We start from the raw sequence: 21,768 nt of genomic DNA on the forward strand, positions 1-21,768 counted from the left end.
AAAATAAAATAAAATAAAATAATAAAAAGTCACTGCCAAACCTGAGGCCACCTAGATTTTCTCTTCTCTTCTAAAAGTTCTGTAGTTTGCATTTTACATTTAGGCCTCTGTCCATTTTTAGTTAAATTTTATGAAAGGCTGGAAGTCTGTATGTAGATACACATTTTTTTTTTTCATGTTTATGTGTACTGGTTCCAGCACCTCTTCTTCAAAAGATTATTCTTAACTGAATTATCTTTGCTTCTTTGCTAAAGATTTCATTGTATTTATGTGGAGTTATTTCTGCGCTATCTATTCTGTTCCATTGATCTACTTTTTTTAACCAATACAACAATGTTCTGAATACTGCAGCTTTATAAGTGTTCAAGCCCAGTAGTTCAGTCCTCCAACTCTGTTATTCTTCAGTGGTGTGTTGGCTATTCTGGGTCTTTTACATATCCATAGGACCATTAGAGTCAGGTTTCAATACTCACAAAATAATTCACTGGGATTTCGATTAGGATTACATTGAATCTCTAGATCAAATTAGGAAGAAACATCTTAACAATATTGAGTATTCTTTTCCATTCACATGGAATACCTATTTCTTTATTAGATCTTTTTTGATTTCTTTCATCAAAATTCTAGTTTTTCTCATAAGATTTTGTTCATATTCTAGTATTACTCTTTTTTGCACTAACATAAATGATATTAGTTTTACTTTCAAATTCCAATTGTTCATTGCTGGTGTTTGGAAAGTGTTTAACTTTTTTTGTGTCAATCTCATATCTTGAAATTTTGCTATAATCACTTATTAGTTTCAGGAACTGTTTTTTTCCCCCCTTTTTGGTCAATTCGGGGCAATTTTCTATGTAGGCAATCATTTCACCTATAAACAAAGACACTTTTATTTATTCCTTCTCAATCTAAATACCTTTTATTTCGTTTTCTTATCTTACTGCATTAGCTAGGACTTCCAACATCATGTTGAATAAGAATGGTGAGCAGGAACAGCTTTTCCTTTTTCCCAACTGAAGAGGGAAAACATTTAGTTTCTTACCATTAAGAATGATGCTAGCTGTAGTTTTTGTATATATTCCTTATCAACTTGAGGAAGTCTCCTTCTATATTTCTAGTTTGTTGAGTTTTTGCATGAATGGATGTTGGATTTTCTCAAATGCCTTTTCAACATATATATTAATATGATCAAATTATTTTTCTTATTTAGCCTGTGGATGTAATGGATTCCATTAAGTGATTTTCAAATATTTAATCAGTCTCCTGCACCTTAATAAATCTCACTTGGTTGTGGTATGTAATTTTTTTTATACATTGTTGGTTTTGGCTTATAAAATTTTGCTGAGAATTTCTGCATCTATCTGTTTATGAGAGATATGGGCCAATAATTTTCCTTTCTTGTAATGTCTTTGCCTTTGGTACACCTATTTTATCATTAAACTCCCCCACCTTTGCCACCTAAAATCAAATGTTCACAAATGCCACTGTTTAACTATAACTATAGAGATAAGAGTGTTGCACGTTTTGCATCTATTCCCAAAACACAAGAGCAATGCAGATCCTTGACAAAGAAGAGGTAAACAATAAGTTCCTCGAGGAATAGAGGATCTTATTCAATTTTTTATTTTTCATTGTTAAAATATATAAAAAGAGGAGACTGGACTAAAAAGGGATGCTTTCTAAGATTCATCTTGGGTGCTACCTCTAACTGATAGTAGCTGTCTAGAAGTACAGTATTAAGGACAATGCTGAGTCTCTGTGTTAGGGGCAAAGGGAGTTTGATAGATTAGCTATGCTTTTTGTGAGAATGGTAAAATGATAGCACAGTGTATTTGCTATTCACAAGCAAAGCCACTCTAATTCTAATGAAAGAATAATTTCAAGTTACAATGCTTAATAGCAATTAAAAGAAAACAAAGGTAATGTGAATAAAATTTATTACTTAGCAAAACCAACCAAATATTTCTTAGAAAATGCTATAGATTTTGTTAATGAATGAATCAAAGGGCTTAAGAATCCTAAATAGTATCACATTGCTTTGGAAGTCAGTATTTCAGTGACTTAATTGGCTGGATGTAAAGTAAGAATGGCAGTTGTTATCTGCAAGTCTTTAGCCAAAAATTGCTTTACTTTCAAAGGGTGCCAAAATTCACTGGTGTGATTTTACCAATCCGATAAAGAATAAAAATCTTTCTAAAATCCTTCTAAAACACAATGCAGATGGAACAATGGATTCGTTTGGCAGAGGTCTTTCTTCAAAATAACTTCATACAGTGAAGAAAAGGCCATATAGGAGAAGTGAAATTTCACAAAACCTTCACAGTATTACCGTACAGCTGTTAACAGTTGACAGGCAGAGGTACTTGTCTCATGCTTTTAATAATGACTGAAACTCTACCTGTACAAGACAGAGCCCTGCAAAATAACTCAGGACGCCGACCATCAACTTATTTCAGTTCTGCTATGTGCCTGAGAGCCACACTCCATCACTCCTTTTCTTTACTTTCAGAGTAATGTTCAGCTTGGCATGAAAAAAAAAGCAGTAGTTTTTGGAAATATTTTCACCACTCATCCTTAAGTGAAGACAAGGAGCTGTTTCTTTCTTTCTTTTCTTTCTTTTTTTTTTTTTTCTTGTGTTGGTTAAGTTTTGTTTTTGTATGTTTGTTCTCTGGTTCCATACCACCCATCAGGGATTTTCCAAGCTGGGATAAAGAAGTAGGGCAGAAGACAAAGTGATTCTCAGTTCAGTTTGTGCATTAAAATTACCTGGGGGACCTTTAAAAAGCCACTTATCAAGATCCCTATCCATACATGCTGAAGTAATTGATCCAATGTGGAGCTGACACATCAGTATTTCTTAAGGAGTACTCCAGGTTGAGAATCAAGATACTCTAAAAAGAGGTGTTCATAATTTCAAGAATCAACCACTGGAGCTGGTGGGCGCACTAAGCAAAAAGGAAATTAAACAGTTTTTGTTTTTGTTTTTTTTTCCTTTAAAAATCTTCTCTCAGTCAGTAAAACAGTTGGCTCCTGATTTCAGCTCAAGTCATGATCTCAGGGTCCTGGGATAGAGCCCCATTTGGGCTCTGTGCTCAGCAGGGAGACTGCTTCAGGATCCTCTCTCTCTCTGCTTCTCCTCCCCATCCCCATCATCGAGCCCTCTCTGTCTACAATAAATTAATAAATCTTTAAAAAAGAAAGAATAAATATAAAAATCTTCTTCATCACAGCTCTGGGCAGCTTTATTCTACTTTTGGTTAGCCTGTGCTTGTAAAAGGAATATATAGGAGATGAGATAAGAATTTCATGCACTTCAATGAACAGACCGAAAAAAAAAAAATCTTTTAAATGGACAAAAAAATCAAAATCAAGAGAGGAGACAAAAACAAATCTTGTCCCCTGTTGCCTGCCCTTTTAATGCCTAACTTCTAACCCCTCCACACTCTCATTACTATGTATCCTTTGATGACTTCATCTTTGAGATGAACTCACTGTGTGTTCTACCACCAAATAGAAAAGTTTCTTACAAAGTTATTAATACTGATACATTTATAATGGAATCAATAATTTCAAAAAAACCCAGCATAAACACTGACAAAAGTCATTACAATTTATAAACTCTTTCAAAATTTATATCTATATCCTGATATAGTTTATTTAATTAGTCAGAACAAAGAGCTACATTTTATGGCTACATCATTCAGTTGTGTTGATGAGCATAATTTGTTACTCTGAAATTACCTATCATTAGACATTAGGAAATATTAAACACATGTTATACCTATTGTGTATAGACTGATAACATCTGCTTTTTAAATATATAAGTTAAAACCCTCTCATATACCTTAGTATGGTGTTAAACGTTGATGACTGGGTCAACTCACTCTTCTGCTAGAATACCAATCTACCTGAAGAAGGGGTCGGGGGGGGGGGGGGAGGATCTTTGCCCTAACAACAGAAAATTAACTTCAACACAAAGCACACACACATTTTTTCTAGGTGGGCACTTTGGTCAGGCGATCACCTACCATTTACTGACTGAATTTCTAAGGATATGGGTTTCCATTTAATCAATAGCAGGTACAGAAAAAAGAATATAATTTCTAATTGCATATTATCTAATTCTTATCTAAAGTCTAGAAAATCTTCGGAGGACTTTATGGATGAAAAGAAGTCCATCCATTCTTTTATATATTCTAAGGTTTATCCTTTTAAATAGCCAAGCCATCAGAAAGCAAGGTACTTCTACCATTTTACTTCAACTAGGAATAGCATTATGCAACTGAAAAGTACATTTGTACCTTACCATGAGGGTTCTCTTGGAGTGTCAGGCCCTAAGAGGCTCTGATCCAAACATGTAGGAAAGGAAAGGGGAGGAGACGAGAGATAATTCCAAAAGAAAGAACCTAATGTAACTGATTCTTTCGTTTCCTGTTTTAAAGACCACGGCTCAATATCGTATTTTTCTTTTATAACAATACACATGCAAATTTTCTTGTGAAGTTCACGTTTGGTTAATAAGAGAAAACTCATCTTTAGCTCATGTGAAGTTTCATTACCATGTTTGCATTTCACTGAGTCTCAAACCTGAACACCTATATCTTAACAGATTCTCACTTGTGTTTCTCTTATATCTCGTATTTTACTTTTATGTTTATTTATCATAGGCCGCATCAAATATTTAGGATTTAAAAAAGCTCACAAAATTTACCCTCTGAACTCAGTTATTGTATTTAGTTTTCTCGATTATAAATGTATGCAAAGATGTACTATAGCCCCCCAAACTCAACTATAATGTATATAGATTTCACTATTCATGTAATTATTTCTAAACTATGTAAAGTTAACACCCTAATATGAATTTGCTACACTTTTCATTCTAGAGCTAAATTTATAAAGGGTATTTAAAACTAAAGTTTCTGAATATAGAATACTAGATGTCATATAATTACCCAGCATGTTTTAACAGATTAAAACATTACCCTGTCTTTCTACTGTCAAATAAATATGGAATTCCTTTTATGGGGACTTATCGTCAAACCAAATGCTTTATACTCAGTGTGAAAATTCAATCACAATAGTCAGAGATCAAGCTGCTGCTTCTGATAACAAACATGATGAGATATCATCTTGTTCAATATATGCTTTCAACTTGACATGTAGGCTAATAAAAAATATAAAGTTGTGGTATTTATTTTGTTTCTTGCACAATAGAAGGCTTCTAATACGGATGATCAAAGTATCTAGTATCATTGCCTGAAAATACAGCAGGCTCTTATCTGGCGACAGATTAACTATAGTAAAATAATAGCAACATTCATTGCACTTGTAAATTACTATGCATCAGCCACTGTATAGCCGTATGAGCGGATGTCTACTTTCAACTACATAACTAAGAGGGACAAATTTGTGTCCATTTTGTCTATCACATTGTCATTCACTCAGATATTTACTATGCACCAGGCACTGTATTGGGCTACTCTACCTCAACAATCAGACCTCATCTCTTGTCAACAGCTACTTTGCAAGGAAAGTATGAGGGAGGGCATATGGTCAACTTTTTTAAGTCGGCTGGAGTTCTGAGATGCAAGCTCTCAAAACGAGTAGACTCTTAACACTGAGAAACAAACTCCAGGGTGCCTGAGTGACTCAGTGGGTTAAAGCCTCTGCCTTCAGCTCAGGTCATGAGCCCAGGGTCCTGGGATCGAATCCTGCATCAGGCTCTCTGCTCAGAAGGGAGCCTGCTTCCTCCCTCTCTCTCTGCCTGCTTCTCTGCCTATTTGTGATCTCCATCTGTCAAATAAATAAAATCTTAAAAAAAAAAAAAAAAAGAAAGAAAGAAACTCCAGTTGATGTGCTGGTGTAAATGTCTCCATGACCTTGTGCTCTTCATCTCGTCTTCCTTTGCTTCCCTGCTCAGGAAAAGCCTGAATCTGGCAGTTGTGCTTGTCTCCTCGCCCTTCCACCTCCAAGTTCATTATCACCATATTCTCACAGTTCCCTAGATGCTCCTGGACTGTGTCACTCCCCTTCGCCCCGTCTCCCATCCTACCCCAAACCCTTTTGTCACTATCAAAGCTTGTAATTCCACTGTCTCGACATACAGTCACCGTTTAATAACAGACACACACCGTTTCAAAATACTTGTTAAATAATGAAGGCAGCTCCCATCATCCCCCCCATCTATCTTTTCAGTTTTAGTTCCTCAGTCACTTGCTAAATGTCAGCCAGTCACCGAGTCTCTCCCAACTATAACCCTCTAGGCCAGTGTGGTCCAGGAGAATATTCTACCGTGATGGAAATGTGCTCTATTTACACTGCCAACACATATGGACACTTATTCACCTGAAACGTGACAAGGATGACTGAGGTATAACCTAATGTTATTTAAATTTTAATTAATTTATATGTCAACAGCCCCACATGGCTCATGGTACCAGGACTGGACAGAGCAGCTCAACTTTCTTCCATACTGCTATTAGAATTAGGTTGCTACGGGACATCTCTGAGAATATCATATGAATTAAAGAACATGTCTCCATTAATCTTTACCATCAGGTGTGCCACTGGAGATGATTTTTAATCTAGACCAATATACTACTTCATTTCCATTTTCCCTATGCTTCTCCCACCTAAGCTTCTGATCCCTTGGTGAACTCACATATGCCATGATATGACCCTTCATGCCAACTGATGGCTACCGGCTAGAATGCCTTTCCTTCTCAGGAACATCCACTCATACTTCCAGATCCTTCCCATTCCTCTCTGAATGGTTAGCTGTCCTCCCTTAACCGAGCTAGCCTCTATCTCAACTCTGTTGCCATAACTTTTTGGATACAGCTCTATTAAAAATTTTAATCATAATGATTTACACGTGAAAAACAGGCGTTCCATGTATGCCACATAAATAATTATATCCATTCAATGAGATGATGAGGTCAAGCGTTTGGCACAGGAATAAGAAAGCCCTCCATACATGTTCAAAGTCTTTAATACATGGGTTATGAATTGCAGCCACCATGCCAGGGATCTTAACGGAATATATCAGGCTCAGAAAATGAGAGGAAAATAAAAAGGTGGAGATGGAGTGAAGCTAGCTCACAAGCTGTTATGCCAACAGGAGGCAGAGGTCAGGAAAACTGTATAAGGAAAGTCATGAAAGCACTGAGAGATCAACTATTCAAGGAAACCAAAGCTAAAACTGGATTTACATCTCACCTTCCCTAAGTGGCAATAAATATCAACACAGGTCTCCCCAGCTACCCAAAAGTGGAGCGTTCCCATGAAACCCTCCATATGCCAAATAGTGTAAAGTAGAGAAGCAATCACCATTTCGTAAAAGCGGAAATCCTCTTCGGATTTAAGTTAGGAAACAGATGCATACTAATGTAAGTCTTTCATACAGGTGAAGTTGCATGAAGTGAACTTCTGGACAGTGGGGAAAACCAGTCATCAAATTCCTTAATCAGGTAGTATAGATGTTAGCAGGTCAAGAACAAAAGAAAGCTTTTCTTGTGATGTGTAACAGAGAAGAATTTGTTGTAAGCAGATCAATAAAGTGCTATTACTATAGCCCGCTTCTGAGGAAAGAGCTCCTGTTACATAAAACAGTGAATATATTTGCCATAAGAACATTTAACCTGTAGAGGAACCCAGGAGGAAAAAAAAAAAAAAAAAAACCAAATCTCTAAACTTCCTTGATTTTCACATCCTTTAAAATTATATTTAGATGGAAACATTTCAAAATCATCAATGACTCCTGAGGCATGTTTATTCCTAATGATTTTCCACTTATATAAAGCAGTCTCATTCTTTTCTGCCTTTAGTCAGCTTGCCAAAACAAAAACAAAAACAATGAAGTATTTAAATCCTAACGGTAAAAAAATGTAGTGGCAACCCTAAGCAATTCCCAAAATGTCTATACCATCATTTGCAGCTCCCTGAATTGAATATTAGATTTTGTAGTATTTTGATGTTCCATTTCATTAGTTTGGGAAAGCCTGGGTTTACAACATAATTCTGTTATTAAACAAAATCCTTCCACTGAATTTGCAGATCAGAGAAAATTAATATTTGGATTTAGCTCCAAGGTTAAGTAAATTAGCTCAGTTCACTCTGGGTTTGGGTTCATGGTTTCGTTCAAATTCCTGATAACGGGCACTTCAAACTAAAAATATTTAAACAATGTAATCAGGGCTGACATTTCAGAAGAAGTGTTCAGGCAAATATGTGTTTTCAAAAAAACAAACTCACTTTACAGAGAGAGCTAAGGTTAAATCCGAAGGTTTGAGCATTCCGGGAGCCAGCGTTCATGTAGTTTCCCATCAGCAACACAAGTTCCAGCAACTTGCTGAAGCTTCTGCTCTGCTTTATCTCCTCGCAGGCAGTACTGACAGCCATGATGTCAGGTTTGATGTTGTTCACCTGCTCTTCAAACTGCAGCTTAAAGAGAATAGCACTGAGCCGTGGCCGCAGTCTCTTCACATTGCTCATCTGATGGAAAAGAAAATAGCAGATTTCCTTTAAAATGCATGGTATACTTTAGTCCTGTATGACGGCGAGTAATCTGGGATGATTTATTGGTATGACAGTGCCGAGGAAGCAATATGTCCCTTCAAACTGATAGCAGGGAGAGAGAGGAGCCCTGCTTGTGTTTTGTGAGCAATCAAGAGTCATTTCTCAGAGAAGAAAAATTCGCAATTTAGATGCCCAGTGGAAAGAAAGCTTTAATTCGATGACAATGGTCAAGTAATCGAGTGCATATAATTTCTTAACAGAAACCGAATTTTCAAACGGTAACAGGGTACACGGGCAACAAATGACAAAGCAAGTCTACCATTAATTTTTGTTCGATATTGAAAATGTGGGGTCATGTTTAAAGCATTCAGAAAGATCCAAAGTGGGTTTGTTTTCTTCAAATAGCAACCGCTGTCCTCAGAAGCCCTGCTGACTAACAGTATGTGTTAGATGGAGGGAAAGTAAATAGGTCCCAATTTGTACTAAATTGACTTTCCTGAGAAACACAGCCAAGTAGAATGACTCCTGGCACACACTAAATGAGCAGGGTCCGTGTTAGGGAACATGGGCGTAGCCAGAGACAGAAGCCTCGCGGAGCCACAGATCCATCCCACACCACGTGAACCCTGTTCAGGACTCGGGGTTCCCTTGTGAATGTGGGGAGTTGAAGAGTACAAAAAGAACAAAAAGGCTAGAGGGTCAGCAAGTTCTTGCCTGAGCTTCCCACCAGTGTTCTATCACAAGTGGGGAGAAGAGCTATTTAACTGAAGGCTGGAGACAAAAGGCATTTAAGCTATGCATTCCTTGGGCAAATATACTAGGGATTTAGACTTAAAACACCTTGATGAGGCATTAACAGTAAAACTATTGAATTTCAACAACCATTATAAATATCAAAAGCAGTGAGAGGCAAGGTGGGGGGGGGGGTGGGGAGTGACAGAACACCAGAGGGTTAAAATAAGGAAGAATTCTGTCAGTCACAACCCTAAAGAAAAAAGTAAAGGACAATGCCACACAAAGCTTATAGGATTTCTGTTCCAGAGGCACAAGACTATCTGCTCATAATATAATGACTTATTTAAAATTGAGTAGACCAGACAAAGGCCTGAATTTATTAGATTCAAAAGGCTATTCCCGACCCTGGTTAGCTGTTTAACAGTGCAGCCCAGCAGCCCTGCCTAACCACAACTGGGCATTAGGGGTTTTCTCTCTGTTCATAGCTCTGAGAGAACATTGTCTGATGGACCAAATCAGTGACTGAAAAGTTTCTTAGTAAATAATATAAAGAGCTAAGTCACATTGAGTGTTCTCCCCAGCCACCTGACAGATTAAACATTTAAGTGTATACAGCCAAGATCCTAAGAGTTCGACTAATGTAGTTAATGACTCCTCTCTACAAAGAGCTCGAAAAAATATCTCAAGTTTGCCTGTCTAGAGGAAATTTTTTTTCTTCCAACAAGAAAGTAAGAAGACTGTAAGCTCAAATAAGACTAAAAAAAAAAAAAAAAAAAAAAAGGCAAAAACTAATAATGGCTCCATAAAATAAATATAAAATGTTAGAAAGATAAAATGAAGCCCTATTAGAATACAGATTGTGAATGGGTATGAACCCTTCTGTTTGGACTTCTAGGTCCAGCTCACGAAGTAGAGTTCAGCAGTGATTACTTCTCATCAAGTTGCTTCATGGTTCTTAAATGTTCCCAAATGGGCTAAATTCCCTACATTTTTATCCTTAAACATTGCAAATGGCATTCATATTGTATTGGGCCAATTCTGTATAATGTTCTATTACGTTTAATAGATCCTTTAGAATAGTAAGAGAGAGGAATAATCACCTGAATACACATAGTATGGTCGTTCAAAAGGTATATGATGTGCCCATGCCATGTTTTCAACTTGTATCCTCATTCATGACACTTTGTTACTTTGCAGTAAATATGCGAAGTATTCACATATCAGTATACAATCAGTAGTATCAGGAAAATATCAGTATTACTAAGCATATTACTTTTAACCTATATTAATGTACTACTTTATGCCCAAAGTGAAAAAACTGCTTAAATGCTTATATTATACTGACCCAAAATATGTTGAAGCTTTCCTGCTGACAAGCTAACCATATGTAGCCAGTATAAAGTAATTAATTTTCCTAGAAAAATATAACCTAGATTTGTATGAGTAATGAGTCTACCTGGCACTGGGGACAGGTAACTTGAAAAGATAGAGTAAGTGTATGATGTAATGCAGAACAAAATGCTACGAGTTCATGAAAAAGCCTGACCAAGCAAAGTCAGGAAAGGAATCCTGCAAAACACATCTTGGAGCAACATCTTGTAAAATTAGACATCCTTTGCATATTGTTTTCCTTCCAAATTTCAAAAAACATTTTGACGCATAGGAAATAAGCTTATTTTAGTGAAAATAATCACTGAGTTGGAACAGAACCTGAGAGATCACCTGACGCTTGTTAAGGTCCTGAGTCCTCTATTAAAATAGACTACTCGGATCCTCCAGGACACTTGGCTGTCCCCGTTATTTAAAAACCAAACCAAACGGGGAAAGAACGCTAACATTCTAAGATCTAAATCTTAAGATCTAGGATAATCACAGGGGTCTCTTTGTCATTAACCAAAACAAAGTCTTTTGTCATATTGGATCAAAGAAAAAAGGTTAAAAATTGGAAAAGAAATTTTTTTTTTAAATTCTAGAATGATGTTTCTTTGTCACTTTATGTGATCTGTGATCCGTCAACACAGGATTTGCATTCTGTTGGCTTGCTAAGGAACCTCTCATTTGTCTGCCACAGGCTAGTCTGGATGCAGAAATGGAGCACTCCATTTCCCTCTCAGTGGTAACAGAAAGTCACTAAAAAGGAGGAGGAGGAGGAGGAGAAGAGTTATAGAAGTTAAACTATAAGATAGCTAATAATTAGAATGCTTGAAGAAATTAGAATTCCGCTTTCACAGAGGCAGCCTTTCAATTTATTGTTACGGAGTCTTAGTAATATAAACTTGCATCACCAAATCGATGGATTGTAATCTGAAGATCAATCTAAAGGCGTAAAAGTGAAAGTGAAAATACTTTGATCTCACTGTTGTATGAAAGCAGGGGAAGGATTCCCGCAATCTCTCCACCGCATGACCATAGATGGCCTGTGCTGCAATGAGAATACCTTTCAAACAGTGACTGGTGAAAATCAAACCACAAGCAGTATCTGGAACACCATGGGTAACCATTACAGTCACACTTGTGTTTCAGAGAAGAGATGAAATGAAAGACCTTTGGAGAATAATGAACCAACAGGTACTGAGTGGGAGCCCACTCAGCACTGAGAAAGTCACCTAAATCAGGACTGCCGCCTTTAGATCATCTGAGTCCTTCCATCTGTCTTAAAGGGTAAAAAAGTAGTGGGCACCTGGGTGACTCAGTGGGTTAAGCCTCTGCCTTCTGCTCAGGTCATGATCTCAGGGTCCTGGAGGCCCACATCTGGCTCTCTGCTCAGTGGGGAGCCTGCTTCCCTGTCTCTCTCTGCCTGCCTCTCTGCCTACTTGTGATTTCTCTAATAAATAAATAAATAAATCTTCTTTTTTTTTTTTTTAAAGAAAAGGTAAAAAGTAGCAATAGTCCCCAGGAAGATGTTCTCTTCCATCATCTCATTATGATTATGTTTTCCCCATGTCATCCATTGTTTTATTGAGGAAAAAATAGAATTAGATATTTCTACACCAGTTATGTATAATACCATATCTGGTTCTCTTTGTTTTATAGATAAGAGATATTCAGAAACCAGATTATTCAAAACTCGCTGGGGCGAATCACCGGGTGGCTCAGTCCTCTTCAGCTCAGGTCATGATCCCAGGGTCCTGGGATTGAGTCCTGCATCTGACTCCCTGCTCAGCAGGGAGCCTGCTTCTCCCTCTCCCTCCGCCTGCCACTCTGCCTACTTGTGCCTGTCTCTCTGCCAAACAAATAACAAATAAAATCTAAAAAAAAACCAAAAAACAAAACTTGCTGGGTTCACCCCCCACCTTCTTGCCTGCAGATTTGCGTAGTCTCCCCTCAAAAGAAATTTCAGTACGTGCTCTCTATCTTTGTTATTATTCCCTCACGCTGTTTCAAAACTATTTTAACCATTCATTTGGCTAACCCTGTAAGTAACCAACTGACTGAAAAGCCACTCACTCCAGTCTTCACGGACTTAAACCTTTACTTCATATGTTTTGTGCATGAATCCGGAATAACACAACAGGATTTCACAAAGGTTCAAGGACTCCTTCGAGGTCACATGCCAGTAGGACACAGCCCTCAAGCTAACTCGCCGCCAATCACGTGTGCGTGCCACTCAGAGCATCACAGTGTGGAAATTAATAATCACAACTTAAAAACCATCTGATACTCAACCTACTCCTATGCTTTTCCAGGAGTACGATGGACTTTAATTGCGCCGCAGTAGTTATTAGACAAAACGCTATGGAGATGACCCTGCTGTGAGCATTGCCTGTTACTACTTCAGACTCTTTTCCTTTCCCGACTACCTCCTGTTGTGCTGAATTTTGAGTAGTTTCCAGATTCGTGTTTGTTAGCCCCTCACACTGCACTCTCCACTCATACTTCCTTATTAGCTAATTCTTCCGTTCTCTGTGGGAGAGGCGCGATAAGCAAGGAGAACCGGAAAAAACAAATGCTTCGTTGCCCACGACTAAAGAAAATGACGAAGGGCTGAGAGGAAAGCGACCTCTAAGAAATGTGAATCTATTAAGAGAATTAAGACACTTAGAAAAAAGGTCTTAACTTGATTCCTTGCTAAACTACATAAAAAATAGCGACCTTTTACTATGAGTTGGTCACTATTTTCAAGACTTCCAGAATGCTTGGCGGGGGGGGGGGGGGGGGGGGGGGGGGGGAGTTCATTTCATGTCAAGAAATGCATCAAAAGGGTTCTGTGGGTGGGTCGACTGGTTGAGCATCCCTCTTGATCTCTTGATTAGGGCTCAGGTCAGGATCTCAGGGTCTTGAGATTGAGCCCCACATTGGGCTCCACACTCAGTGGGGAGTCTGGTTGAAATTCTCTTCCTCTGCCCCTCACCCCGCGTACTTACTCATGCTCTCAAGATAAATAAAATCTTAAAAAAAAAGAAAGAAAGAAAGAAAGAAATGTATCAAGAACACAGCTATTTAAATAGCACCTTATGCCTGGGCAGTGCTCAGAATACAAAAAAAATTTTTTTTAATAAATGTGTCCTTATGATATTAAAGCTCTGAAGCTAAAATTATTTTTTTTAAAAACTACAGAACAGCAATGTACATATGGTATGTTTTTTTTATATTTTTTCATAGGAGCAAAGCCAAGAATTATACAAAAATTATTAAAAGGATAAAATGTATATTCCTCTAGCTAGTCAAGAAATAGAACATTGGTTAGAGTCATCAGATATTGCTTTATCTTTGTTTACAAGTACTTATCAATTCTGGACCACTAAGGATTTCACAGGAGGTCCAAATGAGTTCTGTAGATGCTCAGGATCTGTAAGTGGGAAAGCTAGAGAGCGAGAGACTTCTTATTTAAATTGGCAGTCTTAGCAAATACTCTTAACACAGAAGTTTCATATCTGATGAATTAAAAAGCTGGCATAAAACCCAGAACCATTCTGGTGTCTTAAATTCATTCATGTCTGCTTCCAGACTATTCCCACCCTACCACAGGAAACCAATGTTTTGATTTCTATCACAATAACTTAGTTTCGCCTCTTCTTGAAATTTATTTTAATAAAACTTTCAGTAAACACTTTTCATGTCTGGCTTCTCTCACTGAACAAAATGACTTTGAGATTCACATATATGTACTGTGATCAGGTACTTTATTCGCTTTAATGAGCAAGATTTCATTGTAAAAATATACCAGACATATAACGTGTTGGGAGATTCTTATTTTCTAGTCTGAGGCGACATAGGGGTTAGGTTAAACAAGGACTGGAAAAATGGTGTGTCAAGTTCTAACCCCAGGTACCTGTGAATTTATTTGGAAAGAGGGTCTTTGATGATGTGATTAGGGATCTCCACATGAGATCATGCTGGATTTAGGCTGAGCTCTAAATTAAGTAACTGATGTCATTTTAATTTAAAAAAAGTTGGGGGGGGGGGACACACGGGAGAAAGCGATGCAAGGGAGGCGGCAAAGATTGGAGTCATCCTCCCAGCTAGAAAACACAGAGTCGTGACTGGGAGCAGCTACCACAGTGAGAAGACAGGCAGGGAACAGATTCATCCTCAAAGCCTCCAGAAGGAACCAACCTGCCAACACCTCGATTTAGGATTTTTGGTCTCCAGAAATGTGAGAGAATAAATTTGTTGCTTTAAGCCATCACAGTTGTGGGCATTTGTTGTTGAGGCCCATGGAAACTAATACAGGACCTTGTGAATTTTCTTGTATGAATCTTGTCATTTCTATTAAGTATCTAAAAAACAGTACAAATGTATGCTTTATAAGAAATTGTTAAACTGTTTCGCTAAGTAGTTTTTACCACTTGAAACCTGTTTGATATTTTATCTTTGCATGTTAGGTCTATATTCCATTCCTCATTAATTATCCTGTGTAATATGATACAAGACTCGGGATTCATTTCAGTTCGCAAGATATCCAAGCACTGCAGTAGAGTTAGATGCAAAAAAGTTCCTTTCCCCACTCATTAGCCATGAAGTCTCTGTTGAAAATCAGTTGATAATAGTATCTCCGTGGGTTTATTTCTAAACTTTCTAGAAAAAGTTTGTGTATTTTTAAGCCAAAATGTTACTGCCTTGATACTGCATCAGTAGTCTATGTCTTCCTAGTATGTTCTTTCTTCAAAACTGATTTTCAACTCTTCTAGGTCCTTTGCATGCCATAGAAATTTTTTGTAACTAACTTACTGTCAATTACTTTAACAAAACCTGCTGGGATTTTGATTGGGAATGTGTATCATATATTAGAAATCTAAGATCATTTGAGAGAAAAACAGATCTTACTAATACTGAGCCTTCTACTTTATAAGCCTGGTAAATATCTCATTTATAATTTCTTTAATTTCTCTCAGCAGTCTCTTATGGCTTTTGATGTAGAAAATTAGCAGGTTTTAGTGAATTTTTTTTCATAAGTATTTTAGTTTTGGAGCTGAAGTAAATAGTACTATTTTTATTTTGCTTTCTAGTATATATCATGGCTTATAGAGAAAAATACAACTTACTCGGGTATCTGAATATTCTGTGATCTTTCTAAATGCACTGGTTACTTCAACCAAGTTTGCTTATGTGAATTCATAAGGGATTTACAATAATCAGGCCACATAAAGGTGGTTTACTTCCTCATTTCCAATGCACAGGCCCTTAATTTCTTTTCCTTTTCTTACTATACAGGTTAAAACATGCATTATAATGCTGAATAGAAGTGTAAGAATAGATAGCCTTGCCTGAATTCCAATCATAAATGACAAAGCATTTAAGCTTTCACCATCAGTTATGAGGAGAGTTACAGGTTTTCCGTTGATGTCCTTTATCAAGTTGAAGGAGTTCCTATTTCTAGTTGCTAAGAATTTTTGTTTATCACAAATTCAAATTCTGAATACTTCCCATTTTGCATCTACTTAGATAATGTGATTTTTCTCCCTTTTTCTGGTAATATGGTTAACTACATTAATTTTTAAATGTTAGGCCAACCCTGTACCACTCGGTCATGACATACTCTTCATGCACTGAAATATTTGATACAAAAATACTTTGTTAATTTCTGCATATATGTTCAAGTCTAATTCTCTGTACTGAAATTCTTTTGACTTTTGATAACTGTAATTTGAAAATTTGGTTTTGTTTTTCAGTGTTTGCAATCAGTTCAAAATGACTTTTTCTTTGACCCACAAGTAATTAAAAACCACATTATGCAATTTTCAGAGATGTTCCATTATTACTGTCCAGTTAAGTTTTAACAGAAAACCGACTCAGCAAGATTTCAATCTTCTGAAAATTACCGAGATATATTCTACATTCCTAAGTGGTCTACTTTAGTGAACCTTCCATGTCTATTTGAAAGGAATGCATATTCTGCAGTTGTTCTGAGGAAGCCCCACAAATACTAGAACAAGAGAGTTGATAGAACTGTCTTGATTTTCTATATATTTACTTTTTTGGGGAAAGGGGGAAGTCTATAGTTTTTCTAGAATTTACTGAAAAAGAGACATTACAGGCTAGGACTAGGGAATTATCTATTTCTCCATTTAATTTAGCCACGAACTGGCTTGATGAATTTTGATGCTGTTATTAGGAGCTTATATATTTAAGATGATTATTCCTAGTAAATTACTCTTTCTATCATTGTGTAATATCACTATTTCTTATAATAGGTTTTGCCTTGAAGTATACCTTCTCTGAACTAGCCATAGTTAGGCTATTTTTCTTATTGTTGCCGTTTTCCATTTGTCCCCTCTTCTTCTCGACTACAAAAGCAGGGAAAAAGAGGAAAGAGATGTAATTAAGCAATTTTTAGTATTCCATTTTATTTCTTCTACTGGCATCTGAGTTCTGACTCTTCGTTTTATTTTTTCTCATTGCTCTAGGACTAACAAAATGCATCCTTACATTACTGATACATCCTTCTGTAGCAGTCTACTTAGCATTACTATGACGTTCACATTGCATCTGTACATGTTATCCTTTTCCTGCCTCAGCCTTCCTCCACTTCGCACCACCTGATTCATTTCAGCATGTAATGTATTAACAGCATAATTCCATTTGTTGTGCCCCCATCATTTGTGCAACTACCATCGTATTTTTTAAGTCTATGTACATTATAAGCCCTATCCTGCAGTGGTTTTGGTTTTTGTTTGTTTGTTTGTTTTAATTACCAGTTCTCTTTTAAGTAATATAGAAGAAGGGAAAACAGTTTATTTACTATTTCAGGCACTCTTCATTTCTTCTTGAGGATCTGAGTTTCCATCCTGTATCATTTCCCCTTGGTTCGAAATACAATCTTTAGCATTCTTTGTAGGACAGATCTGCCAGCCACAAACCCTCTCAGTTCACTAAAAAGTCTTTATTGTACAATGTTTTGGGAAGGATATCTATTAAAGAGAAAAATTTGAGTTTACATGTTTTTTTTTTTAATTATTTCAACAACTTAACATCCTTCTGTTGACATCCACTTTCCATTATTTCTGCAGTCAGCAAAAATCTCTCATTTTCCTATAAGCAATGTGTCTTCCCCACCAATCCTCACCCAAACAATCTGCAACAAGTTAGTTTCATGACTTTTTCTTCATTTCTGGCTGTAGGCAGTTTGACTAGGATGTGCGAAGGTGGCTTTTTCTTTACATTGTCCTCTTTGGAGTATGCTGGGCTTCTTGAACTTGAAATTTCTATTTCTCACTCAATTTGGAATTTCTTGGTCATTATATCTTCAAATATCTTAGCAGCCACAATCTTACTCTCTTCTCCTTTGGGGATGCCAATTATAGGTGTTTGGGGAATGACTGGTATTTACCCAACAATACCTAAGGTTCTGTTCACCTTTTTACACAAATTATTTTGGCCTATGCTCTTAAGATAAAATAAACTCTATAGAGCTGTCTTCAAATTCACTCACTCTTCTGCTCCCTCCAATATACCATTAAACGTACTCATTAAATATTTCAATTCAGTTATTAAACTCTTCAGTTTGAGAATTTCCATATGGTAAATTTTTATAGTTTTCATTTCCCTGCAGAGATTTCTCAATTAAAACCATGTTGTTGTTGTTTTTTAATTCCTAGAAGATAATTTCCTTTAGTTCTTTGAACATATTCATAATATCCACAGTAAAGGCTTTGCATGTGAAATTCCAAATCTGGGCCATCGTAGGTCTGGTTTGATTTTTTTCTTTTGATGATAAATCCCATTTTATTTTTCTTTACTATTTAATATTATAATATTACAACAACTTTGAATTATAATATTCCTTTAAATTCCTTTAAATAATATTTAAAGAATATTCATTCTTTTTAAAAATTTTTTAATTTAAATGCCAATTAATTAACATATTGTATATTATTAGTTTCAGAGGTAGAATTTAGTGATTCATCAGTTGCATATAATATCTGGGGCTCATTACATCAAGTGCCCTCCTGAATGCCCATCACCCAGTTACGCCACCCCTCCCACCCACCTCCCCAACAGCTACCCTTAATTTCCTACAGTTAAAAGTCTCTCAGGGTTTGTCTCCCTTTCTGTTCTTCTCTTTATTTTCCCTTCCCCTATGTTCATCTGTTTTGTTCATATGGTATTTATCTTTCTCTGACTTAAATTATGCTAAGCAAAAAAGTCAGTCAAGGAATGTTCACATTCTTGTTTTAGCAGGCAAATCACTCGGTGATCACCGTAAGTTGTACACGCCTGAGTTATACATTGTTAGTATAGCTGGTGGAAGTAAATGAGTTGCCCTAGCTCCTCTAACTTGGTCGGATAACCGCCCAAGTTTCTTCCCAGAGGAGTCTACAAGGCTGGATTATAGGTTTCCTTAAGGTGGTCTAGAATAGTTACTTCTTTAGGGTGTGGTGCTCATTCCTAAAGTAAAACCTTTCCAGTTTGAGTAAATGCCAAGTAAGTAAATGAGGTGCTAAGACTACCTTTCTATTTTGGCAAAGCCAGAAATCCAAGCCTCCCAGCAATGCTGGACCACTAGGATCTCTGCTCCACTAATAACCTGTAGCAGGTGTGGTGCGACTAATCTTGTTCAGCATAGGAACAGCCCAGGATACAGGTGCAAACTCCATGCAGATCTGCACAAAGATGACCGGAGTTCCTTTCTACACAATCCCACCCCATTCAATGCCCAGAAGATTTCAGCTGTTTCTACTGCTATATATTCTGATCTCTGCCTCTTCTGCTTAGAGAAAAACACAACTTCTATTTCAACTCCAGTTCTCTCTGCTGTTAACTATAAATTTTCACTAGGCCAAAGCTGGGCATTCATGAAGTTAAGATTAGTTTGCTCTCTCGAGGCTTGCAATTTTTCCTCTACTGGTTGCCTACTGCCTTATAATAGACGACTTGCATATTTTGTTCGGTTTTATCTTTGCTAGTGGTTGACACAGCTTTTGTTAACTCATTACTAAGTATTTTATGTTTTTATATTACTGTAAATGGAATTTTAAAAAATTATAATTTAAGACCAAAAAAGAGACTTTATCCAAATTAACCAGCTAGTTCAGCTAGCTCTGTGCTGTCCTATCTGCTTTCTCACACACTCTCTCTCCGTCTTATACACACACACAAACACACACACAGACATACCTCGTTAAAGTGATGCTCGCCAGTTCTTCCTACGTAACGTGACTATACTTTTCCTTTCTAATAAACAATTTATAGGGAGATACTTAAAGTGTATGGGAATAGTATGTATATAATACACTTCCATCAAATTTTCACCTTCGTGTTAGTAGGGACAGCCCACTGAGTAGAATATTACAGTATTTACATGATTTTACTAAAAATGCACTTTAAGACCCTTAGAGAAGGCCTCACAAATGAGACACAAAACAGCCAACAGCCACAATTACATCTTAAGTCACAAGTATGATGCAACTGCCTGGCTCCACAGTGACTTAGTTCCTTGAGTCCAGCTTCCCCCCCTTCCACTATGTTTCCAAAGCAGTCTCAGAAGAGACTATGGAAACCTATATGTAAAGAGATTTGCAGAATACAGAAAATGTTTCCCAGGCACTAGATGATACTTGGATCTAAAAAAAGCAACCTTAAAACAATGTTGTTTGCAAAGTGATGAATCATAAGAGACCTTTTTGCTTATAACTACAAAATGCTTTAGGCTTTATTTCAAATGAATGATGTATGGCTAGTAATTAGTATGTGACTGTAATGATGTTTCATTTTGTTTTTGCAAATGAAACAAATTAAGCAGATTGGGCCATAAAATTTCAATACTACATAGAGGGTCTAACTAGAAAGAATGTTTCCATACCAAAAAGCAACAAAGAAACCACATTTCCTATTATGGGCTTAAATGCCCCACTTTTCAGTTGTCTACTTAGAAGATTTAAAATCCCAAAGAAAAGAAGAGCCAAAATTTCTAAAAACTTAATTTCAAGTTCAACAATTTCAGCTCCCCCTTGAAAGTTCTAAGTAATTTGCATCTATTATTATCTCACAGTTAATCTTTAAATACTAAAAATAAATTGCTCCAGTAATGAAGCAGACAAAAACACCACTAAAAACAACCCCAGGACAGTGGGTACCTACAGCAAACAGAAACACAAGATCAGTGGCCAGCCCAAGAAATAGAGGAGTAATTACCTTTTAGTGGCATGAAAGTCTGAGTTCACAGCAGAGCAGTAATACTTATGGTAGAGTGAACAAGTTGCTTCATCTATGAAATGGTAATGCCTACTTTTGGAGTTAGATCTGTTTATATATCAAATATTTATTGAACATTTACTATGTTCACGGTTTTTGGCCTTGCAGATTCCCATTAAAAATAAGACAAAAACCTCCTTGTCTAAATGGAGTGTACTATAAGTAAGCAAGCAGAGGATGGAAGAGATAAAGAGCAGTAGACAAGATCCTTTGAAATAAGGAAAAGTGCTAGGACTAAGCAGGGTATAGGAGATAGAAAATGATAGGGGAGACCATTATGATGTGTGTTTCCATGATGAAGTGGCATTTGGGCTGAAGCAGAAGCAGCTGCAAGAGTAAAGGTCAATCTGAGGTGGGGACAGCAAAAGAATAGGACTGCAACACAGTAAGTAAGGAAGGGAGCAGTAAACTATGAGTTTCAAAAAAGAGACACTCCATCATCTTACAAACTGTAATAAAATTAGAAACCATTCAAAATTGCAAGGGGGAAATTCCTCTTCCAGCCAAAGATGGAGAAATAGGGACTAGACTTATGCCTGAAGCAATAGTTTTCAGACAGTGGCCACCAGGCAGTGGGGGACAGTGGCTCCTGAGAAAGGGGAAACAAGGTGAGCGCTGTGACTGCCAACTCACTTTTTGGAAAGTGTTTCTGAAGCCCAGCACAAGGAGAAGGAAGCCAGGTGGAGTCGGGGATTCCCCATAAATAGAGGAGAGGCAGACAGGAATATGATAACCTAAAGCAGCTGGAGTTCTTGAGATAGAATACCAGAAAGAAAAGAGACACAGAGACAAACCTCTGGTGATCTCAAGAGGTTCCCCCTATGTCTTTAGCTCTGGTACAGATCAGCACACTCATGTGAGAAAAGCCACTGGAGGCTGGGGAAA

General features: G+C 37.0%; 1 protein-coding gene across 1 annotated transcript in view; it reads right to left on the reverse strand.

Annotated features, from left to right (window-relative positions):
* DIAPH3 (diaphanous related formin 3) overlaps positions 1-21,768 on the reverse strand; it is a 498,555-nt gene that overhangs the window by 216,429 nt on the left and 260,358 nt on the right. The window contains exon 21 of the mRNA XM_059377539.1: positions 8,251-8,490. Within this exon, the coding sequence (XP_059233522.1) occupies positions 8,251-8,490 (240 nt within the window). The remainder of the gene's footprint in view (positions 1-8,250; positions 8,491-21,768) is intronic.

The sequence above is a fragment of the Mustela nigripes genome, chromosome 15 (assembly GCF_022355385.1).
Source record: "Mustela nigripes isolate SB6536 chromosome 15, MUSNIG.SB6536, whole genome shotgun sequence".
Classification (NCBI taxonomy): Eukaryota; Metazoa; Chordata; class Mammalia; order Carnivora; family Mustelidae; genus Mustela; species Mustela nigripes.